We start from the raw sequence: 25,917 nt of genomic DNA, 5'->3' as shown, positions 1-25,917 counted from the left end.
GCATAAACCTAAATGTGGATTCCATGAACAGAGCTTCTTCCCTGGAACTGGCTGTCTGTGTAAGTCTGTTCCATTGGTCTGCTTTTCGTCTGACTACGATATTGTTTTCAAGTCCAACGTAAACAAGTTCTTATTGAACTGTCGTCTTAAATAATCTAATTATACAAAATTTCCACCACAAACGCTATTGTCCTGATGACCACTGTATACATATTACCCCTTATCCTCGAGTGACCTCCAGGTCTTGATAGGTGGTGATCCCTTTATAACAAAAAGAAAAGAAAAATCCATTACATGGTTTTGATTTTAGAAAATTTCTTAAGCTTAAGTGGTCATAAGAAGACTTTGAAATTTAGAGATTCTTATTGTATAATGACTGGATCAAATTCAATGCGATTCTAATATATTTGACTTTTCAAATGGAAAATTGTGTCGATACTATGTCTTCTAAAATAATTTATAAAATTTAAATTTAGGCAATATTTATTGATATGTATTCATAATGATCTGTTAATTAGTTTAGAAGTGAATCCTGTACAATCAAATATATAAACATGGCTAACTTCATAAAAATGTATGTATCGTGGTGGTAATGCTGAAAACATTCCAAACATCTAAATATTTAAGCTTATAATCTATTATATAAAACAAACTTCGTGACTCGGAGACGGTTGAGTCGAGTTTTTGTTTTTAACACACACAAAAGTATTTGATGTGTCAGGGAATGATCTTGTGTAGGTTTTGTATCAGAATGCGTCTGATAAGTATCAATAATAAAAAAAAATCCGATTAAAGAAAGAAGTATACAACCTAACATCACAAGTGCAAATTTTATCACAGCACAAGCAGAAAGGCCCAGTCTATAAAATCAACTGTGAATTCTTTTATAAGACAGGGGTACACTCGAAATGATTGTTTCTGGTTAGCGCACAATTGGACCATGATACTTGACTTTCACATTTTAAACTTGAATTCAAGCTATTATTTACAGATAATTTTATAAAATCAACAGTAGGTTCTCTACAGTGCAATGTAGACTACAATATATTGTGGACTAAGTTACTGTGGGGAGAGGTCTCTAACTAGAGCAGGCAATCAATTAATTTAATTGAAAATAGGCGATTTCACCGACAATAAAAGTATGCGAGTGTTAAACATTTGTTGATCCTCATTTAATCCCGGACAACATTGGATTTCCCTGCTAGTATATAATATATATATATATATATACACACACACACACATAACTGTAATGATCCAAACGTTTCTTTTTAATAAAATCTTTACTGTACTCCAGTGAGTATGCATTGTATTCTTCAGTTCAGTTTTGTCATATTTTCATTGCTAAGTGTGCAGTTTGACTGGGTGCATTTTAAGAATCCTACTTTTCTTTTCTTTCTTTTTTCCTTCTCCTTTTTTCCTTCTCCTTTTTTCCTTCTCCTTTTTTCCTTCCCGTTTCTTTTTCTCCTTTTTTTCTTTCCGTTTCTTTTTCTCCTTTTTTTCTTTCCGTTTCTTTTTCTCCTTTTTTTCTTTCCGTTTCTTTTTCTCCTTTTTTTCTTTCCGTTTCTTTTTCTCCTTTTTTTCTTTCCGTTTCTTTTTCTCCTTTTTTTCTTTCCGTTTCTTTTTCTCCTTTTTTTTCTTTCCGTTTCTTTTTCTCCTTTTTTTCTTTCCGTTTCTTTTTCTCCTTTTTTTCTTTCCGTTTCTTTTTCTCCTTTTTTTTCTTTCCGTTTCTTTTTCTCCTTTTTTTTCTTTCCGTTTCTTTTTCTCCTTTTTTTCTTTCCGTTTCTTTTTCTCCTTTTTTTCTTTCCGTTTCTTTTTCTCCTTTTTTTCTTTCCGTTTCTTTTTCTCCTTTTTTTCTTTCCGTTTCTTTTTCTCCTTTTTTTCTTTCCGTTTCTTTTTCTCCTTTTTTTCTTTCCGTTTCTTTTTCTCCTTTTTTTCTTTCCGTTTCTTTTTCTCCTTTTTTTCTTTCCGTTTCTTTTTCTCCTTTTTTTCTTTCCGTTTCTTTTTCTCCTTTTTTTCTTTCCGTTTCTTTTTCTCCTTTTTTTCTTTCCGTTTCTTTTTCTCCTTTTTTTCTTTCCGTTTCTTTTTCTCCTTTTTTTCTTTCCGTTTCTTTTTCTCCTTTTTTTCTTTCCGTTTCTTTTTCTCCTTTTTTTCTTTCCGTTTCTTTTTCTCCTTTTTTTCTTTCCGTTCCTTTTTCTCCTTTTTTTCTTTCCGTTCCTTTTTCTCCTTTTTTTCTTTCCGGTTCTTTTTCTCCTTTTTTTCTTTCCGTTTCTTTTTCTCCTTTTTTTCTTTCCGTTTCTTTTTCTCCTTTCCGTTTCTTTTTCTCCTTTCCGTTTCTTTTTCTCCTTTCCGTTTCTTTTTCTCCTTTCCGTTTCTTTTTCTCCTTTCCGTTTCTTTTTCTCCTTTCCGTTTCTTTTTCTCCTTTCCGTTTCTTTTTCTCCTTTCCGTTTCTTTTTCTCCTTTCCGTTTCTTTTTCTCCTTTCCGTTTCTTTTTCTCCTTTCCGTTTCTTTTTCTCCTTTCCGTTTCTTTTTCTCCTTTCTCCTTTCCGTTTCTTTTTCTCCTTTCTCCTTTCCGTTTCTTTTTCTCCTTTCTCCTTTCCGTTTCCCTTTTCTTTCCTCCTTTCCTTTTTCCTTTTCTTTCCTCCTTTTCTTTTTCCATTTCTTTCCTCCTTTTCTTTTTCCATTTCTTTCCTCCTTTTCTTTTTCCTTTTCTTTCCTCCTTTTCTTTTTCCTTTTCTTTCCTCCTTTTCTTTTTCCTGTTCTTTTCTCCTTTTCTTTTTCCTGTTCTTTTCTCCTTTTCTTTTTCCTGTTCTTTTCTCCTTTTCTTTTTCCTGTTCTTTTCTCCTTTTCTTTTTCCTGTTCTTTTCTCCTTTTCTTTTTCCTGTTCTTTTCTCCTTTTCTTTTTCCTGTTCTTTTCTCCTTTTCTTTTTCCTGTTCTTTTCTCCTTTTCTTTTTCCTGTTCTTTTCTCCTTTTCTTTTTCCTGTTCTTTTCTCCTTTTCTTTTTCCTGTTCGTTCCTCCTTTTCTTTTTCCTGTTCTTTCCTCCTTTTCTTTCCTCCTTTTCTTTTTCCTGTTCTTTCCTCCTTTTCTTTTTCCTGTTCTTTTTTCCTGTTCTTTTCTCCTTTTTCCTTTTCTTTCCTTTTCTCTTTTTACTTGCTACTGAATATTGCCTATTATTGCTGCTGCTGTTTTTTTTTTTTTTTTTTTTTTTTTTTTTTTTTTTTTTTTTTGTATTTAGATCTGCCAGCAGAGTTTGGCCTCAAAAGATTGCATCTGGTATACGGTCTGCTACACAAGTACCATCTTGCTATAATTGATGGAACATCTCGAATAATTTGGTTGCTAGGTGCCAACAGCTGCTCAAGTGTTAGTTACAAAATACTATATTCAACGATTGGAGTAATTGTCGCACGAGAATCTACACCTTAATGTTAGCATCCATCTTGGTGCGTACTTAAAACGAAAATGTCATATTCTGTGTACAGCCGCTCATTTTTCTGCATGCAGACCCACAAAGTGGGGGAGTGGCTAAACATACTGAAAAAGAGAAATATATATATATATATATATATATATATATTAAAATATACTTATGGCAAGTAAGCTATACAGAAACGTTTGTGTAGTTTATTTGCCATTAATATGCTTTCATGCTAATACTAAGCTCTATTTATGAGCATTGTTAAAATAAGTAAAATAAAATATACTTAATATATTATACATGACATTGTAAATTTTTAAGGACATTTTGTATTCCTACACATCAACAAATAGAGAAATTTTTTTATTTTGTATTAATCATATAATATTACCCAGTCCCATATTTCATTGTCTCTATGGCTCATTAGCGAAATTTGAAACCAGGATCCCTAGTGACTGACATCCAGTTTTCTATAAAATGAACCAAGAACTTTCTAGTTGTAGGAGAAATTACGTTGTTTTATAAATGTTATTTTTCAATACTCCTAGTTTGGAAATTTTTTTCTTAAAATCGTCCATCAGATCAGCCTGTAAAACAGACGGTAAAGTAAATATGATTGGCTTCTTTCATTCATTAATAGCCAATGAGAATGAAAGATTTCTATTTTGCGCTTGTCCGTATATAAATGTGATTTGGATTTCTTAATTTTCTTATTTACATGAATGTAAAATAATGTTCAGCTGTTGCTTAAAACAGATCTTCAATGCCGAATCAATGTAATAGTTCTGCAATATCATCAAACATTAAACATGTCGTAGGAAACCCAATCTATGTTTCACTTTTTTTTTTTTTCACTCTTGTTTACAACAATGCGTGCATGCAGCGGTCCTGCTGTTTTAACAGCGTCGGTGACCATGGCTCTTCAAATTGTAGAGGTATATCAATCTCGGGAAGACAAGTATGGACGGTAGTTTCTCGTTGCTTTCTATTTTGATTCGGGGGTGGGGGGGTATCTTCCTTTGCGAGTTAAATGCGCCCCCATATATCAACCTGGAAATTTCTATAACTCCATGCAGTACATACAGTGCCTTGCCTTCCCAAATGGTTACCCATCTGGTACTGGTCAGGTTCATCGTTGCTTAACTTCGGTGATCTGGTGGGTCAACGTGATTGTGCCGTATATAAGAACAATGAAGTTATGACAATAATAGAAGAACAAATCTGCATTTTTAACTTGAGTTGCCGTAAATAGGATATGCCAATAAAATAAACAAAATACATGCCTCTGTGTAGGTAAGTATCTGCGTTAGAAGATTGCCTGACTCGGAGATTCACGTCATGTTGAGAAAATGTAGAATTGTAGGATGAGAAAGCAAAAAGCGTATTTCATTTCGGCTTGTATTTGTATTTGCTGTTCAAATTATTTCTGCGGATGTGACAATAAGTGAATGAGATGAAGATTCAAATCCCTTTACCCAGCTTCACCCATCTTTTTCAGCTGAAATCTACACTAGAATGTATACAAGTTGAAAATAAATTCTTTGGGGAACCAAAAGTAAGATGGAGGAAGCAGCATCCTTATATGCTGATAAGAACTCACAACATCATCTCATGTGACAGATGTAAATGGGATTCATTTGAATGTGGTTTGTCGCTAATCATTGTCTTTTTGTTTGGTTTTCAATTTTCTAATGGAAGAATTTGTGAAGGAGATGAGAATAAAATACACAGTATGTCATGAAATGAAGTCGTGGAGACAGAATGCATGAAAAACAGAATGGGAAACAAACACGAAAAAAAAATTTTTATCTGTGTTTATTTGTTTTTCCATTCTTTCATGTGTATATTGTCATGGGCCTAACTATAATGTAAAGAAACATTGAATGCAAACAAAATATTTTGTCAAATTCGAATGCAAATTAAAGTTTAAAAGAAATTATTCATCACAAACTCCAAATTTTAGAAGATGACAAACAATATACTGAAGGAACAACAATCACACAAGGAATTGTTCATTCATTTTCCAACATTTAAATATCTTGGCAACATCAGGAGAATCTGCTGAATTCTGTCACATGTTCATTATGTGATTGATGCTAACGATACCATATATGGGTTTTCCAAACGTGATTCTTTTTTTTTTTTTTTAATTTATTCACACAAATATACTTTGTGTCTGGGATGTGTTCTTAGATTTTATATTGGAATGCCTCTGATAAGTATCAATAATCACAAACATCTGATTAAAGAAGGAGCAGTACAATTTTTAATTGCATTTGAGAAGTTTTATGACCACACAAGCAAAAGGTTCCTTGATAAGACAGAGGTGTGTTTGAGATTAATGTTTCTGTTTAGAATACAATTAAACCATGATACTTGACTTTTATACATTTAAGTTTAATTCAAGTGTTAGATCCCATCTCCTGCAACAGTTTTAGTGCATAGAACAATGAAGATTTAAATTCTACTCAACCAATTCCATAGTCTGTAATGGTATCCATTAAACCAATCATGCACAACCTATTTGGCTAATGGCTTCAGATGAAAATCCAATCCATATATTACTAAAACTGCATTTATTCGCTTGATTTTCTCTGTGCACACTGGTTGACATTATAAAAAGATCCGAACAAGAGTCAACCATCTACTTTTCATGGATGAACTAACGCTGTATGCGAGTCCAGATGCTAACTAAAGTCGACTCTTGTAGGTCGTATATAACTCCTCCAAAGATATTGGGATGAATATACCAAGTGCTCCAGGAGAGCTGGGAAAAAGATCCAAATAAAAAACATACGGCTTGATGAAGATGCGCACATCAAGGGTGTAGAAGAGCGAAACGAATACAAAAGCCTTTCTTTAGAAGAGAACAATTCAGCATGTTAAGATGAGAAAAAATTGGCAGTGAATGTCGTGTAATGGAAATTTGTGAAACACAGCTTACAACAAAAACAAGGTAACTGCCATTAACCAACTTACCATGCCTGTGATAACGTACAGTTTTGGCATTGTCGACTGACCACAAAAGAGCATAAACAAGCTTGACACTAAAACATGGGAAAATGTTGACACTGTACAGAGTAACATACAGAAACTAGTGTCTGCCTAGGCTGTATCTGCTCAGAGGAGCAGAAGGTAGGAGTCTCTCAGAAATTGAGCATCAACATTGTGCCACTACTGTGAGCATTGGGCAATATTTGATAAGATTCTAGAAACCATACCTCATACTGGTACATCAACAGCAAGAACCAGCAGAACAACCTTTGTCATGAAAATTGCAAAACATTTGGAACAAGACTGTCTTACAAAGGAAACATAATCAGAAAGCTAGCTTGCTACAGAAATAGCACAAAAGAGTTGGCAAAAATACACCAAGATCTTCCGCTGTAAAAAAAAACTGAAAAAATGGACCAACCAACAGTTTGCCAAGTATTTTATGGATGAATTCCCTCAGGATTTTACAGATTATATAGATAAGTAAGGTTCTATGGACTGACTAAAATGAGGATCGCTCCACTATTATCAGGAGAGGATTATAATGGCTGTCCGACATCAAAGCTTAGTGATTAATGCTTTTAAGATGATGAGTGATTCTGCCATACAGAAGTAGAGTGTGAGACATCTGGCATCCAGCTGTAAGGTTCTGCTGGGAGACGACTGTTATACGATGTGACACAAGAGTGGGTAAGTATCTCCATTGGATGATTTGTAAAAAATTAAATATCGAATTTATCAGCAAGTCCTGGGAACATGTTTACCAGAAAGAACAGTTGGAAATAAGTTATACACCATCCACTACATGACGATGCAATTTCTACAGCTATGTACCTAGAAAACATAGCTATTAAATTTGACAACGATATGGGACAGGGAGAAAAAAAAGTAATCTTAGAAGTTAGTGTCCCCAGTAGTACTGGATTAAAACAGATCTGAGAGTGGAGAATAGAAACTGGAATCTTAGGAAGATCGCCATCATTCCAGTAATTATAAGAGAAACCAAACTCATAAAAAAGAATTATAAAACTACCTGGTAAATGCAAGAGAGATACGAACAGTTGCAATTGTGGGGAAGATTAGAAACTTAAAAAGATCTCTTCATTGGAATGTATGAGAAAGTAGGTGAATGTCTGGCATCCGGTAGAATTCCCCATCTCCTAGAACAAAATAAGAAAAAAAAAAAAGTGAATGATTAAGGAGAAAATGGGAAGAGATGAATGACAAAAATAAAAACGATTTTTATTAAAGAGGAAATCTATGTATTTACTTAAAAATGGAAGATTATCAACAAATATCAGTTAAATTTTTTCTCTACCACCAATAGCAATGGCAGAGGACACATTACCCAAAAGTACTTCCTTGAAACTCCTCGGCCTAATGTTTACAGGGAACATGAACTGGAATAGATACATTGAGAGCATTGCCAAGGCTGCTGCAAAGAAGGTGAGCTCTCTCTACCATGCTAGAAAACTACTTATGCCTGAAAGTATCCTGTACCTCTATAAGGCCACCATTCGCCCATGTATGGAGTATTGTTGTCACATCTGGGCTGGTGCATCTGCTGCTTGTCTCTCGATCCTGGACAGGGTTCAAAAGAGAGTTGCCAACCTGATAGGTCCTGAACTGTCATCTAGGCTTCAGCCTCTGTCCCATTGACGAAATGTAGCATCCCTCTGCCTGTTCTACAAGTACTTTAATGGTCAATGTTCTGACAAACTACAAGCACTTGTACCCCCTCGACGTGAATACCCTCGACAAGCAGCTAAATCCCACCCCTTCACAGTAGAGATCCCTAGGTGTAAGAAGGCCTTCTACTCCAATAGTTTCTTCCCCAGAACTGCTAGACTTTGGCACTCCCTTCCGGAATTCTGCTTTCCCAACTGTACTGATATGCAAAAGTTCAAATGTAATGTGAACAACCATCTTGTTACTCATCTCCCTTTATAATACCTCTGCAACTTATATCCCCGATAGTAACCCCCTACTTCAAAGCGGCACTGTGCCTTATTTGGGATGAAAATTTAATTTAAAAAAAATAAATACTTATTCATATCTATGTAACATATACTGACCCACTGGGTCACAGAGGTCTAGTGTAATCCTAAAAATAAAGTTTTGTCTTGGGAGTGAGGAGTAAGGGCATATTTTGCATACTTGTTTGAAATACGTCTGGCTGAAACACAATATCTAAAATAAATGGACTGAAATAGCTATCCTGCTTCTTTCTGAAAACTTTAAATCTCTTTGTTTCTGACATAAACATGAAAATAGGTTAACAAAAGTTTTCAAGGTCTTCTGTTGTTTGATATCATCATCAAGTAATTGTTAATATCTACCAAGAGAGGATTATCATTTCTTTTTCTTTTTGCTTTTTTTCTTTTTTTTATTTTTTTTTTGCTTTTTTTTTATTTTTTTTTTGCTTTTTTTTTTGCTTTTTTTTTTTTTTTGCTTTTTTTTTTTTTAATTTTCTTTTTGCTTTTTTTAATTTTCTTTACAATAAAAAAATATTTTGATAATCATTGTAAAATTTTAATCAAAAAGTTTAATCTCAGGGAAAAGTATGCGCGTGCGTGCGTGTATATATATATATATATATATATATATATATATATATATATATATATAATTTTACTCCTCATCTTCAACAAGGCATATTGAGTCACGTTTACAGGAGATGAGTTAGATGTTTATTTACATTTAAATTTATGCATGTCAGTACATTCAGGGAAGCAGGTAATAGGGAGGGAATTCCAAGGTTTAACAGTCCAAGAGAAGAAGCTATTAGAGTAGTTTTCCGGCATCTAGGGACCTAGACAGTAAAGGGGTGGGATTTTGTTGCTAAATGCGTTTGTCGAGAGTATGTTGAGGGAGTACAACTGCGATGAAATCATTAGAACAGAGTCTATTAAAATTTGTAAAACAAGCACATGGCTGCAACTTTACGGTTATAGGAGAGGGGTTGTAGCTTAGTTGACCGTGCAGGGCCTATTAGATTGAAAACTTGTGGATCCTGTCCATCTAAGAGGAAGACACTAGTGGTGGATGCACCAGTCCAAATTGTTAGTTCACTTAGATTGTGACATTCCACAGTGCCATTATTGAATGGACTTTCAGTGGTTGTAGTGCAAGTTTCAAACGTCACTTTAGTTCTCCCATTCCTTCCCCAAACAGTCTCAATATTTTCTCTCACTGCACAATTATTTCAATCCTAATGTAGTGATTGCTAGATGTCGCATCCCTATTATGTTAGCTAGCATCTTCTTTTGTTGAGAAGCATTGGGCTTCAAAATAACATGGTATAAAGAATTTTACGTATCCTATACTCCTAATTGCTGTATCATCCTTATTGAATGAATTAATAACTCTATAGATATTAGTATATATTTTTATATTGTCGTTTTATTTTATTGATACTCTCTTTTTTATATATATATATATATATATATATATATATACTAGCACGCCATCCGGCATAGCCTGGTTGTAAAATACATTTAAAAATATTTCAATTCATGCAGTTTTTGTACTTATTATTATAGAGCCAATTCTCGATCAATTATTATATTGTACCCATTATATAGTAATGATTTCCAAAGTAAAAAAAAAAAAAAAAAAAAATTAAAAAAAACTTGGGTGCCATCAGCTAGAATCGAAACTAAAACATATAGCTCTCCAATCTTATTACCATTTATACTACGTCTTTATGCATAGAAAACTTTTAAAAATAATGTCTTAAAAAGTATAAATGTATATTTACACATGCATAGAAGTGCAGTTTATGTCTACTTACGACTGCCAAGTTCCAATTTCTTCAATTTTGACCTTAGCAGCTATTTTTACCGGCTAATGACCAAATCCTCAGTATATCAAGTTTCAAGTCTGTAGACCAAAAATTGACAGGAGTTTATCTGTCTCAGGAACGGTCTCTACCAGTATCATATATATATATATATAATGAATCTTCAATCTTGATATCTTTGTTTTTCAAAGATTTATTTTTATTTTTTCTGCTTGTATGGTTTGTCTTCTTTGAAATGATATCCATTTTAACAATTTGTCATTTCCAGTTATATGTATACAATTTGTTATCTGTAACAGCCATTGGCTCTTCTTCTCTATCCATCCTCCCCATGCATATCTTCATAAATTCTTGGCCATGTAATTATATAGGCACTTCTCTCCCATTCAACTTTTTCTCTTTCTCTCTTTTTAATAATCTTGTTGCTACTGATTCCTCATAACACTGTCATTGTATGTCATTTCAAGGTGACTGTTAAAGATATTGTCATGGTGTAGACTTTCTTTCACCTTGAACTAATATGCCAATTTCTGTCACCCCTCCTCCCATTTCACCTCCACCCTATACACATGACAAAAAAGAAGACTGATCAGTGATACTTATTATCCCCCCCCCCTTTCTTCTTTTACTTATAAGGTATCTTTTTTTTTTTTTTTTTTTTTTTTTTACATTAATAGGATTAGGAAGAACATTTTGGATGGGTATGTGATAAAACCTAAAAAGTTTTTCTTTTCTTTATTGCTGTTAAATGTGCCTATTCTGTCAAAAATAATGGCAAAGTACCTATATTCTTATGTCGTCTGGCAAAAATGTTACATTTTTTTGTATTATTATTGTTGCTTCCTTGCTAAACAACTTTTACAATTAAAGTCACTTGGAAAAAAAAAAATTTGCAGGACTGAATTACCTCCCTTATTGTTAATGCAATGAAATGACTATGATTGAAGATACTGAAACAAACAACATATTAGAAATTTACATGTGACTAATCACAACCTTCTGATCCCTCTTTGGCCTTTAAGCTTTTTTTTTTTTTTTTTTTTTTTTTTTTTTTTTTTTTTAAATACTACTATGCCTGGAGCAAAATGTAGCATCTGTTTTGATACTACACTTCACCTGTTCTGTCAGTGAAGAAGAAATCATCTAGGCTGAGGCAAATTTTATTTTTGTCCCAATCTAGTGTGCTGCTTTTGTGGAGCTGGATTTTTTCCCATATTTAAAACAGATCTTGTATCTGCCCTCATGAGGAGGCAAGTAAATAGGGACAGAAGTGCCCCCCCCCCATTTCTCTATTTCTATCGGTCTGTTCCGTCTAGTTTCTTTACTAATTTTTTTTTTTTTTTTTTTAAATAAAAATGTAACCAAAATTCATGTGTAGAAGAACGTTAATCTTTTTGCAAATTAAACCATGAAATCTTTTCTGGCTTTTCAAAATTAGTCACGCTAAATTGTATGTAACACATCTCTCGGGCTTAACCTATTAAATCATCTTTTAAACAAAATTTGATTTCATTCATCAAAAGTTTCCGTTTTTGCTGATAACACGGATTCTAACACTTCTAACAATTCAATTCTATTTTTGTAGAACAATTTGTCTTTTGTCTCAAAATGCGCTTCAGTTTCTGATATTTCATTGGAATCAAATCTTTCACAGATTCCTTTTGAGGTTTGCAAACGGCCATTAGTGTCTAGGATCTCTGTCTAGAGAATAGAGTGGGTGCAGAAGTAATTCAAAGTGTAATTCATATAATTTTGCAATTCACTTGTAATATGCTGCATTGTGAAAGAGCACTTTTACTTTATTTGAGGCTTATTGGCGAGGTGTAGTTTTATTTTTCTAATGTACCTCATTTTGAACAGTTTTCCCATTGACAAATATTCATGCAATATGGTGAATAATTTTGTGATATCGTCAACTCCTTTTCTATCTCATTTATGATCGAACAAAAGGTGTTTTTATTTTTATTTTTTTATTATTTTTTTGACAACTTCCAAATTTGGATGAGTTAAGCGTTCACCATCATTTGTGTCTGTACAACTATTTCTGCTTTTTACCTTTGTTTCCAATAGAAAGCCCAACTAATACATATGAAGCCATTGCTTTACTTGAACAGTATTTTTCTCATCAGAAAGCAATACTTTATCAACACACAAAATTCAGATTTTTTTTTTTAATTTGCAACAGTAGATGCAATTCAATAACAATTTGTAAACAAAAAATCTGATTAGGTTCAAATTTTAACATGTGGCATTTGAAGGTTAGTACTTGATAAAAATCACATGGAATTCGTTATTGATAACAATCTATATTTCAGGGCCGGGACTTATTGATTGAAGTGTTATTTTCTTCAGGACAAAAAAAAAAGTTCACTTTTCTGATTTAAATTTACTAAACTATAAATCTGTTTTCTCAATCCAAATTCATTCAATAGCTTTTCCTACAAGACCTATTTCACATAAAATGACCTAAGTTTGTGGCATAAAAAAAATCCATTCCAAGTTTAAAGCATCTCTTTTAATCGAGTCTAGAAAAAAAAAAGCTGTAATTATTCTAACAATTTTCACTTGAGAATCAACTTCCCTTTCTTTCTTTTTCTCCTTCCTTTTCTTTCCTGATTGATTGGCCTGTGATAAGTTAGTTTCCTGCAATCAAATTCTATTTTTGGTGACATTAATTCAAAGAGAAACCGTATTAATCAAAAAGAATGACGTTTTCTGATTAAAATCTCGTTTCGTTTGTTACATTCATTCATTGCATGTTAATCTTCTTTTTTTTTTTTTTATAACAATTTTTTTTTTATAATATAACAAATTTTTTTATATATAGCAATTATTTTTATTGTATACTAGCAGGCCACTCGGCATTGTCCCATTACAAAATAACCATAAATATTACACTTTAATTCGTTCAGATTTCTTATTATAGAGCCAATTCTCTATTGCTTATTACCCAATATAAAGTTATAAAAAGAAAATGTCTTGGGTACCATCCGTTAGAATCAAAACTAGAACGTTTAGTGCTCCAACCGTAGACATTAATTATCTCTCCAGTGTTGTTACCGTCTGAACTACCAACAACTTACCAGATGGATATGAAAAGGTTGAAAATTAGCGACCTTGAGCTATGAATGTTTAATTTTGCACATGCACAAATAACAGCAGGAGTAATGTTTTATTTGATTTACCCTGCTAAGTTGAACGATTTGGCTTTCAATTTTGACCCCCTTACCAGCAATTTTTGCCAGCTAAAAGCAAATCGAAAGTGTGCCACAGATCCCAAATACCCTATATATCCAATTTCAACTTTGTAGGCTGAATATTCAAAGAGGAATTTGATAGTTTTCACACAAACAGACACGGTCACTTGTATATATAGTTCTGTGCTAGAACATTTCTATGCAATTATGCATGTATATATATATATATATATATATATATATATGCAGAAATAAATTCAGCATAATAGTGAAATGAAACCAATCATCTAATAAGAAAATGATAAAAAATAATTAGTGAATGCTCATTTTTCAAAGGAATATGCAAATTAGTTAACCTTCACGCAGTCACTTGCATTTCCATGATTGAGCATATTAAGAAATTCGTTTTAATAATTTTTGAATAGAAAAAGTAGACTTTTAATAACATTGTCAGAGCAAGTAAAAAAAAGAAAACTACGTTATAGTTGTCTAGATAACGATTTTTTTTATTGTATATCACAATTTTCAAATTTAATCTTGAGATTTTCTTATCAACTAAATTCCTTAAACTAGTTTTCCAATTTCTCTCATAAATTGGTCTTTTAAACTCAACATCTAAATGATCCAAATAAACTATTATTATTTTTCTCCATATTTTCTAAACATTAGTCCAGTTTGATAATGTTACATGAGCAGGGACAATGTGGGTATAGATGTAGAATATAAAGTATGAATTGAAAAAAGTAATACTGAGATGCTCGGCGTTTTTTTTTTTGTTTGTTTTTTTGTTTGTTTTTTTTAGTGTTAAGAAACCAACAAAAGAGTGAAAAAATAAAAACAATGCAGAAATAAAAAAAATTAAAAAAAAATTTTTTTAAATTAATAGTATAGATTTTTAAAGAATAATTGTAGCTATTACTAGGAATGAAATATTAAGGGTTTTAAAATTATGTACAAAGAATAATAAACTAATACCAAATAAAGATCTGATCTGGTAGGACCAGATCTTTGACTGAAGATGCCGGTTTCTTAAGGTTGATATGCCATAAACCAAAACAACCAAGTAAAGAATGCTTTGAAGGCAATTTACATATTTTTTGGTAGACGACCCTTTTGTAAAACAAGGGATTTTTTTAATTATCAAAAAAAAATTAATACATAATTTTGCTGAGTATAATTAGAAATACATTGGGTCGCTAATTTGAAATGGAATACATGCATCAAATCTGTCGGAAAAATGGTTGGATCATTCTACCGCTCCAGTAGATATCTCACTGCCAATGCAATCCTCTATCTACATAAGAACCAAGTACATCCTAAAATGGAGTGCTGTTGCCACATCTGGGCAGGAGTTGCTCAGCATGCTCTATCTTGCCTTGATAGAGTTCAAAACTAGCTTTGAGTCCTAAAAGATGATGCTCTTTTCTCTTCCCTGCAACCTCTTTCCCACAGAAGAAATGTGAGCCTGTCTTTACTCTATCATTATTTTCATGGCAAGTGCTTGTCTGAACTCCAATCTATGCCCCCCCCTTGCCAAATTTTCACAAAAAAACACTTGATTAGCTACAACCATTATCAACAATTTCCTCCACTATATCTGTGCCTAAATCTAAACACAGATTCCATGAACAAAGCTTATTTCCTAGAACTGCTGCACCTATGAAATACTGTTCTTTCCTGCCTATTACAACATGGTAGTCTTCAAGTCCAACGTAGGTCCTGGATATGACCTTAAACTATATCCAATGGTAAGGCCCCAGCGTATGGGCTTTAGGGAGTGTGGAGCCACCCTTTAATTGCCATTGCTCCCAGGTCCACTCTGACCCAGAGTGGTAGTACCTGTTAGGGTTCCAACTATGGGTTAAATAGAAACCGACTTGAAAACAACAAATATATTCTATTAAAAATGTTTTCTTCCGAATCTTTGGATTCGGCATTAAATAACCCAAAAAGGGTTGATATGCCGTAAAACAAAAATAACCAACCAAATCAAGTCCAATGTAAGCAAGTTCTTGTTGAATGCGAATTCTACTCAATCTACACCATTAATGATTACTACACTACCACCTTACATTCATTAATCCTTGTCCTCAAGTGGCTTTTATACCTTGGTCAGTGGTGACTCCCTTGTAAAAAAAGGGGGGTTGTAAAAATAAAACTTGTATGCTAAATATTTGACTAAAAAAAAAAAAAAATTGGTCGTAGATTTTTTTGTTTGTATTGAACAAAGAAAATTTATATTTATTACTTTTTCATTTCAGTTATTTTAAACATTTCATTGCTCCTGACTTTGCCCGTTCTGGTAATGTTGCTATCAGTGATGTTGAAGTAAAATCTGGTCCATTGCTTAACTTTTCTCATTCCATGGAACCACAGCTTCGGCAACTTGGCCTTCCAACATGTCTGAAAAAAGGTGAGTTAAAATTTTATTCAATGTAGACTTTGAAAAACTTTAAACGGACAAAAACTTGTAAATATGTAATCAGTACGAGTTGATTAATACAAAACTCTTTACTTATTTATATGCTTGTGATGATCCTCGTAAATCCGTTGATGGCTCAACACCCGATTGTGCAAACAGTTATATCTTTGAAACCCCCCTACTTTCCAACCAGTTCATTACATTCTCTTTTGAATTGCTCTGCTCACCAATTTTCATCTGAAATCACTTTGTAAACTGAAAATAATTCTTGTCTCAATTCAGCGTCTTGAAACGTGAACGATGACAAAAGGACAGTTGGAATATGTCATGGAGGCTTCACATCAGATGATGATTGGAACTGGATTAACCAAAATGACTTTTCAATCTATTTGTATTACTTGCTTGATACTGGAATAAGTCTTACTATCAGTGGGGCCCTGTGGAAATTCCGCGATTGATTAAATTTTATTGCTTTTGTCTGCTTATTTAAATATGAAGTTTTATTCAGATAAAAATACATTAAGAAAATTTGTCTTTCTAAGTAATATCAAGTTATACAGAAATGGGGATTAATCATTTGATAATTCCATTATTAGAAACTAGCAAGTCTATCTATCTGGTTGCATAAGGTAGGAATGTGAGTTCTCAGACTTTTTTTTGTGTAATTAAGAAAAAAACGGAGTTCCAATTCAACACATTCACAAAAAAAAAAAATAGGTGAGTCACCACTCTTCAAAACCGAACAAGGGATGAGGAAGTAAAAGTCAGCTGAACCTTTGTCTTAGAAAAGTCCTGTCATTGGCTAATAGAAATATTGACCCATGGGTGAGAATAACAATGAATCTGATTGGTTAAACATCACATGTATAAGAACACCCGGTAAAATTAATTCCATGCATTTTAATCTGACTAGTTCCTACATGAATGAAACCCGGAAGATTGCGTGTAGCCTAATTGCAATAAATATATTTCCATAATTTATTATCTAGCTCTACTTGCGTATTGAGCATTGTGGAAGTAAATACTGAAAATTGATGCATAAAATATTACATTTCTAAATTGTGTGTGTGTGTATATATATATATATATATATATATATATATATATTTGGGGTGGAGAGGGCTCCCGTAAGCCCTGGTGAAGGCAACCTTTCTAGGAGAAGCAAATCTGATTTAAAAAAACCATAAAGCGGGAGACCAGTACCCGCATTAAGCTGGTCTGCAGTTTAGCTTGTTGCTGGCTATCTTGCTCTTGCTTGTTGCTGGATCTCAACATTTTGAACCAAGAGAGACACTTAGCTGTCGTACAAAGCTAAGACTATGTAAAAGCATCTGTGTATAGATACTCCCTCAGGCATTTGTCTATTAAAATGGTCCTGTGGCAATGGAAGTCATTTTTGGGCTCATGAACCTTAAGTGTCTGAGGGAATGACACTCGTCTGACAAGACGTTGCAATCATCATATATATATATATATATATATATATATATATATATATAAAATAGAACTCTGCTTTTTTCTTTATATAATGTGAGCAAAAATTATGGAAATAATATTCAAATGTGTTGGAAAATTTAAAAAAAAATCAAAATTATTTTATGTTCATCAACGTTTCATCGTTATTCATTTCTCATGATGATTGATTTGAAGAAATAAAATTTCTTTTCTCCATGTTTTATCTTGCCTTGCTTCACAATCTATTGGTAGAGTAAGTCGAAAACTTTTGTTTCATCAATCATGTCTCCGTTAAAACGTAAGTTGATACTTTCAGTATGAAAAAGATTATTCCCCCCCCCCCCGGAAAATAATTTCACTAATTTTAACCACCTATATTGGTATATTGATAAAGACCATGATACCCTTCTCCCCAAGGTTGAGAAATTAATTTCTATTTCAGTCTTTTTTTTTTTTTTTTTTTTTTGGCCAATCACATTGCTGTGTGCTACTTACCCTTGTATTACCATTTTCATTTTTTCTTTTTAACTGCAGAGTTAGTTTACTTGAATTAAAGTGTTTTTTTATTTCTGATTTTTTTTATTTCTGATTCCATAGTCACTAATTTGATTTATGATAACTACAAATGAAAGAATATTAGAGTGAATTGTTTACTCAAACCTGGCCGATGTGATACTGAAGTCGAAAATATATTTCACTGCAGTAAATCATTTATTTCTATAGAGAATGGACAGATTTAGAAGAAATAGTTGATATACTGAAAAAGGCAACCAAAATGGCTGACAAACTTCCAAATATAATAAGATGTAATACATTACAAAGCAATGGCAAACTATATTGAATATATTCTCAATAAAACTATACGTACATTAACCATTATATTTTCACTTACACACACATCGCCATTGTCTGTAGATAGAAAATAAGAAAATCACTCCGATGGCGAAATTTATAAAAGGGTTTATTTAAAAAGAGAGGAACCGAAGAGAAGTTACCTTTTGTATGTGTGAGAGAAAGACATATAGATGGCTAGCTCATCTTCACTACATTTAGCCACATCTTAAATGCGCATAAATTTTCCCAAACATAAAAATACACTTATGAGTGGGTGAGCTTTTAGTCTTACTGGAAGTTAAAATCAATAAATATTTATTATTTCATTATTATATTCAGCAACAAAAGATTGTTTTTAATACAAAATTAAATAAAAAAAATATAGTTAAAGGAATCGTTTTTGGCTTTGGAAAATGGGTACAAATTTTGTCCAATACTCCAAAACCTTCCAATTTTACTGATTCTTGATTCCAATTAATAATTCCACCACTAATTTCAACACAAAAATTAGATTTCAATACAAAACTCCTGGGCAAGTTCAGTCAGTTTCTGACGAGAGAAAAAGTTTTTGTGAAATATCAAATTCACAAGTGGTTGCAGGTGTTCTCGGTTCAGACAAGATTACTTTTTTTCAACATTGGTTTTCTGCAGAGGTGTTTCAGTTTTCTCATGTATAGCACTTGATATGGTCAAATGGTCACCCTTTTAATATTGACCAGGTTCAATTATAGTGATTAAATGAGAACAAGTGTTAATGTGATATTCTAATGAATGTAAGAAAACAGCCATAAATCTATTTATGTAGAAAACCTCACCTTTCATGTAGGCACACACCCAATCGACATGTGGAACATAAGTATCTGTGTTTTTCTTGCTTTATTTTTCTACTTGTGGATTCGTGCATCCCTTTCGGCAAGCTCCAGTGTGGAAAAGATGACAATGATGCAACCAGAACAGGAATGATTAAAGATGGAGAACAAAGCTATGACACAACGTTTGGGTTCGATGATTTGTCGGTGGGGTACAATAATCTAACTTGGATAATTATCATAATCTTTAAATTTCCTGGAAGATTGTTCCTGAAAACAACTATTTGATAGAAAATGACCATTTCATGGTTGATGTGCTTTAGAACAGAAATCTAAGACAAAGCAATCATAAAATAGAAAAAAAATCTCTTGAATTTCACTTTTATTTTAAGCTGATGTTAAATATTTTTGTTTGCACAGTTCTTCATCATTCACATTTTGTTTTGAATGTCAAGATATCATTGATGTGTGTTTGCTCTACTATTTACAACCTTCTCCCCACTTTTTTCATCGTTTCCATCTACCTCCCTGACTCTCTCCCTGCGTTCCTCCCTCTTTCTACCTCTCCCTCTCCCTGTGTCTCTCTCTTTCTCCCTCTATCTACCCCGTGTTTCTTTATCCCTCTATCTATCCCGTGTCTCTCTCTCTCTTTCTCCCTCTCCCCGTGTCTCTATCTACCTCTCCCTCCCTGTGTCTTTCTCTTTCTCCCTCTCCTTCACCCTCTCTTTCCCCGTGTCTCTCTCTTTCTCCATCTCTCTCCCCGTGTCTCTCTCTTTCTCCATCTCTCTCCCCATGTCTCTCTCTTTCTCCATCTCTCTCCCCGTGTCTCTCTCTTTCTCCATCTCTCTCCCCGTGTCTCTCTCTTTCTCCATCTCTCTCCCCGTGTCTCTCTCTTTCTCCATCTCTCTCCCCGTGTCTCTCTCTTTCTCCATCTCTCTCCCCGTGTCTCTCTCTTTCTCCATCTCTCTCCCCGTGTCTCTCTCTTTCTCCATCTCTCTCCCCGTGTCTCTCTCTTTCTCCATCTCTCTCCCCGTGTCTCTCTCTTTCTCCATCTCTCTCCCCGTGTCTCTCTCTTTCTCCATCTCTCTCCCCGTGTCTCTCTCTTTCTCCATCTCTCTCCCCGTGTCTCTCTCTTTCTCCATCTCTCTCCCCGTGTCTCTCTCTTTCTCCATCTCTCTCCCCGTGTCTCTCTCTTTCTCCATCTCTCTCCCCGTGTCTCTCTCTTTCTCCCTTTCTATCCCCGTGTCTCTCTCTTTCTCCCTTTCTATCCCCGTGTCTCTCTCTTTCTCCCTTTCTATCCCCGTGTCTCTCTCTTTCTCCCTTTCTATCCCCGTGTCTCTCCCTTTCTCCATCTCTCTCCCCATGTCTCTCTCTTTCTCCCTTTCTCTCGCTGTGTCTCTCTCTTTCTCCCTTTCTATCCCTATGTCTCTCCCTTTCTCCATCTCTCTCCCCGTGTCTCTCTCTTTCTCCCTTTCTTCCTCTCTCTCCCTGTGTCTCTCTCTTTCTCCCTTTCTTCCTCTCTCTCCCCGTGTCTCTCTCTTTCTCCCTTTCTCTCCCCGTGTCTCTCTCTTTCTCCCTTTCTCTCCCCGTGTCTCTCTCTTTCTCCCTTTCTCTCCCCGTGTCTCTTTCTTTCTCCCTCTCTCTCCCCGTGTCTCTTTCTTTCTCCCACTCTCTCCCCGTGTCTCTCTTTCTCCCTCTCTCTCCCCGTGTCTCTCTTTCTCCCTCTCTCTCCCCGTGTCTCTCTTTCTCCCTCTCTCTCCCCGTGTCTCTCTTTCTCCCTCTCTCTCCCCGTGTCTCTCTTTCTCCCTCTCTCTCCCCGTGTCTCTCTTTCTCCCTCTCTCTCCCCGTGTCTCTCTTTCTCCCTCTCTCTCCCCGTCTCTCTTTCTCCCTCTCTCTCCCCGTGTCTCTCTTTCTCCCTCTCTCTCCCCGTGTCTCTCCCTCTTTCTCCCCGTGTGTCTCTCCCTCTTTCCCCCCGTGTGTCTCTCTCCCCGTGTGTGTGTCTCTCTCTCCCCCGTGTCTCTTTCTCCCTCTCTCTCCCCGTGTCTCTTTCTCCCTCTCTCTCCCCCGTGTCTCTTTCTCCCTCTCTCTCCCCCGTGTCTCTTTCTCCCTCTCTCTCCCCCGTGTCTCTTTCTCTCTCTTTCTCCCTCTCTCTCCCCGTGTCTCTTTCTCCCTCTCTCTCCTCGTGTCTCTTTCACTCTCTTTCTCCCTCTCTCTCCCCCGTGTCTCTTTCTCTCTCTTTCTCCCTCTCTCTCCCTCTCTCTCCCCGTGTCTCTTTCTCTCTCTTTCTCCCTCTCTCTCCCCGTGTCTCTTTCTCCCTCTCTCTCCTCGTGTCTCTTTCACTCTCTTTCTCCCTCTCTCTCCCCGTGTCTCTTTCTCTTTCTTTCTCTTTCTTTCTCTTTCTCTCTCCCCGTGACTCTTTTTCTCTCTCTCTCCCCGTGACTCTTTTTCTCTCTCTCTCCCCGTGACTCTTTTTCTCTCTCTCTCCCCGTGACTCTTTTTCTCTCTCTCTCCCCGTGACTCTTTTTCTCTCTCTCTCCCCGTGTCTCTTTCTCCCTCTCTCTCCCCGTGTCTCTTTCTCCCTCTCTCTCCCCGTGTCTCTTTCTCCCTCTCTCTCCCCGTGTCTCTTTCTCCCTCTCTCTCCCCGTGTCTCTTTCTCCCTCTCTCTCCCCGTGTCTCTTTCTCCCTCTCTCTCCCCGTGTCTCTTTCTCCCTCTCTCTCCCCGTGTCTCTTTCTCCCTCTCTCTCCCCGTGTCTCTTTCTCCCTCGCTCTCCCCGTGTCTCTTTCTCCCTCTCTCTCCCCGTGTCTCTTTCTCCCTCTCTCTCCCCGTGTCTCTTTCTCCCTCTCTCTCCCCGTGTCTCTTTCTCCCTCTCTCTCCCCGTGTCTCTTTCTCCCTCTCTCTCCCCGTGTCTCTTTCTCCCTCTCTCTCCCCGTGTCTCTTTCTCCCTCTCTCTCCCCGTGTCTCTTTCTCCCTCTCTCTCCCCGTGTCTCTTTCTCCCTCTCTCTCCCCGTGTCTCTTTCTCTCTCTTTCTCCTCTCTCTGTAGATTTTATTTGCCTTCCAAACATAATTCATAGAATTAGTTTGAATTGCAACTTTCTTCATTTTAGTTGAAACTAAAAAGATGGTGAGTTGCATATATTTTATTCCCTACTCTTACCCCCCCCTCCTCTCGGCTCATAATCAGATTAACACCTAGAGACTTTGTTTCTTTGCTGTAATTACTTAACCTCTTTATTACGATTCTTATTGTGCGCTCAATCACCCCATACTGGCATTTTTTAGGGGGGGGGACATGTGTCTCAGCACATTGTAGCTGTTATTTTTAATTTTTTAATACAATAAATTTTTAAATCATTAATTTGTGTTCTTCTTGACTCAAGGGATGGGAAGAGAATAAAGGGAAAAGTCTCCAAAATCGCAGCTGCAAGGTGGCACACCCGCACATGACGAAAGTTAGCATGCACCTGATGCACAAACATAAAAAAACCCTCATTCACTTGTTGAACCATACATAAACCTGTACTTTGAAAACCAGTTGGGCTGGCAAGCCAGAGAGTAAAAAATATTTCCTATACAGGTGTTTTTTATTTTTTTTTGAAAGGCAACTTGAAAATGCAATTTGGTGATAATATTTTAAATGCATTGCACAGCTGGAAATGATACGATGGCTGGGTGTGTAATGTGAATTTTAAAACAAGTTTAGATTTGATAACTTCAGAGGAAGATTTAATCTGGACAGTATAGGGAAACGTGTGCAGAACAGGAGATTTTGATGGTATGGTCACATTAAAAGGATGGATGAATGTTCTTGGAGTAGTTGAGGTAGTGGTGTCAGTTGGTAAGGGAAGATCAAGGAAAACAGGCTAAAGTGATAAGAATTAGTTTGAGAGAAAGAGGGATAAACAAAGACCTGGTCAGAAATTGGTTAGTTTAGAAGTCAATTTCTAAAATGGCAACATGTAATATGGATATTTAACTGAATATTTTAATAGAAGTTTTATAGGAGAAATAAATTTTTCATCTCTTGTTTGCTTGTGGATGAAAACTTTTAACCAGAAACTGATGTGGAGAGTTGGTCTCTAACTTGTTTTCCCCCTGGCCTTAAGAGTTGGTATCAAATTTTTTTTTTTCTGAAAACAAATATTATTTTTTTGCCAGATACCAAATATTTTTTATATGGGTTATCTGATGACTGCATTTAGAATTGAACCCAAATTTTCTATTTCCCTTGTCACTCGTAGAATCTATATATCTGGCTTGCTGCCAAAAACTTTTAATAGATGTTTTTTTAAATAAGTACTCTTATCTCTGACTGTTAGGAAAATGAAAAAAAAAAAAAAACATTTCACTGAATGACTTGTCTGGATTATTTAAAAGTCTGTTTTTGTGCTCATATTGTTTAAAATAATTAATACTTAATTTGAAAAGTTTAATTCAGTTTCTTGTAAGATGATTAAATACTTTATTTAAATGAGTTTGTAGTAGTAATAACTAAGTAAAATGTTTGCTTTTTTATTTTTCTCTTGCAGATAATTTCTGATAATTATCTACTTTACCTAGTGCATGAGTTTTCATAGTTCGCTTCTGTATAATTATATATTTGTAAATGTCGTCCTATTGTGTCATCTATGAGAAAATGTTTAGAAATGGCATTCCTATGACTCACCAACTTTTTTTTTATATGTGACTATTACTCCTCCACCCCCCTCTTTCCCGGAGTCTATAAAATGATATCTCATTCAGATTATTATGCCATACACACAACAATAAAATATTATTGGAAGAACTCCTAATATAAACAAAGTGTTGAAGTGAAATTATGACAAATTTATATTTATAATAGAAAATGTTAATGTTATATCTAATATATAAATTTAAGGCTGTTTATTTCTCAAACAAATTGATATTTGATTCTAACTAGCCTTTTTTTTATCAAAAAATTCATTTTATGTTTTATTCATCACAATAATTCTTTTAGTAACATACATTTCTCCGGATTCCTATTTATCTTCATGAAATGATTAATGCATGAAACAAAGAAACGTAATGAGTATAATAACATATCTTTGTCGATAATTGATATATTATCAAAATTCAAAATGAATTTCTTAATGGATCTTTTGTCAAATATAGCACATTTAAAGAAGATACTCTGAGCTCTGACCATCACCTTTAGGCAGAACCTGAACACCATGACAATCGGTTCTTTGACCATACAGGTAGTGTCACACCCCATACATAAGTTGTTGGGGTTACAATCAAGTGAGTTTTGCAGTTGTTGTTAACTGTTAAAGTCATGGAAGTTATCATCTGATTCTGATGTTCGTTTCAAAGATTAAAATCAAAATATTAAACATTATGCCTAGAATACTTACTCAAACTTTGATAAAAATCCACTGCATGATTTTGATTTCAGAAAATAGCTCAAATTGAAGGCTTACAGGATTTTAAGATGAAATTGAAATTATAGGGCTATTTCTGATTTGGTATTTAATGACTCTGGATAAAATTTAATGCAAATCTGAAATATTTAAATTTTTAGTGAGGTTGTGTCTATATTATGCCCCTTAAAACTCATTAAAATACTCCTAGAATAAACTAAACAGTTTTGGAATATTTATGAATTGATACCTCATACAAAATTGAATATTTCGCCAAAATTATAATCTGAATTTTTACAAAGAATTTCCACCTCCATTTTGTATAAAACTAAGATAAACTAAATATAGCCTAACAGCTGTGTCTCTAAATTCATAATGATGAATTGATTAGTTTAGAAGTGAATCCTATGCATAGAAATATCGAAACATTATATACATTCATCCTCCAAATGTTAAAATTTACAAAAAATAAAATAATGCTTGTGTTACTCACCGTGTTGCCTAGAATATATATTCTAACATTCATGATGATCCTTTAACAGAAACAAAACTATATAAACATGTACTTCGTAACTTTTTTTTTTAATCTTGTCATCAGATGATATAAAAAGGAGTTGAGCTGCCATAAAATACAAACCCAATCAGATCAAAGATACACCCACGAATCGCTTGATCTTTCTCTATTTCCTCATCATTTATGGTATAATGCTTCTAGATTATTCTCAACCTGTGAAACCACCTGCACAGGTTGAGCAGGTTGATCGCATGAATTACAAACTGTAGACCAAGTGAACACCCGCTGTTATAATGAGAAAATTGAAAATAAATTATTGTGCTACAACCATTTTTATTGTTTCGACTCATTTGTTATTGTTATAACTTAGAAGAATTGTTTTTTTCTTGACCTTCCGGCTGGGATCAAAGTGTAGTATCTGCTTGTTCTAATGAATACTATGGAAATTGTTTAAAAATATTATGTTCTTTCTTGTCTATTTTTTCATGGTAATTGTAACTATGTCCTCATTTACATTTTATTTTTAACTTTGTCCCTTCCTTTCTTTTTTAAAATCAAAATGCCATTGGTCGCCCCTGATGAAGATCGAGAAAGACGTCTTGGGTTAAAAGGAACTCTTTACTATCATTTAGAATGTGTGTATGTTTATCTTTGACCACATGCGAGGTGTCAAGATTGCTAAACATTTTAAGTCATCATACGAGTGAAAGAAAAATATTAAACTGAGATAATTTTTATTTATTTTACTCAGTGGCCCCTTTTAGGAACTGCATTTTCTCCCCCACATAAAAATTTTTTTTTTTCTTTTCTTTTTAGGAGTTGTAACATTAATGACTGACTATACAATTTGTAAAGTGGGAGAGAAACTGACACCAGAGCAAACAAGAATTTTGGTAAGTTTAATGTTTTTTTTTTTTTTTGTTGACCTGTTCGTCTGTTTATGGCCTTATAGTCACCTTTGGTTATATTACGGTCAAAACAACATGGAACAAGTCGAAGGGATATAACTTAGTTGTGTTCGAAATGGATGTGTGATACCCTATCTTGTCAGCTCTAATGACAATCCTTCTTTGTGCCATCCAAGATCATT

At 34.5% G+C, this 25,917-nt stretch overlaps 1 protein-coding gene across 1 annotated transcript in view; it reads left to right on the top strand.

Moving 5' to 3' along the window:
* Positions 1-25,917, top strand: part of LOC145294121 (mRNA turnover protein 4 homolog) — a 212,197-nt gene that overhangs the window by 182,758 nt on the left and 3,522 nt on the right. The window contains exons 5-6 of the mRNA XM_080141223.1: positions 15,675-15,826; positions 25,644-25,720. Coding sequence (XP_079997349.1) covers positions 15,675-15,826; positions 25,644-25,720 — 229 coding nt within the window. The remainder of the gene's footprint in view (positions 1-15,674; positions 15,827-25,643; positions 25,721-25,917) is intronic.

Source organism: Euprymna scolopes, chromosome 15 (genome assembly GCF_053919585.1).
Source record: "Euprymna scolopes isolate OS-2025 chromosome 15, ASM5391958v1, whole genome shotgun sequence".
Classification (NCBI taxonomy): domain Eukaryota; kingdom Metazoa; phylum Mollusca; class Cephalopoda; order Sepiida; family Sepiolidae; genus Euprymna; species Euprymna scolopes.
The sequence above is the reverse complement of the archived record's forward strand: the minus strand, read 5'-3'. Positions and strand labels throughout refer to the sequence as shown.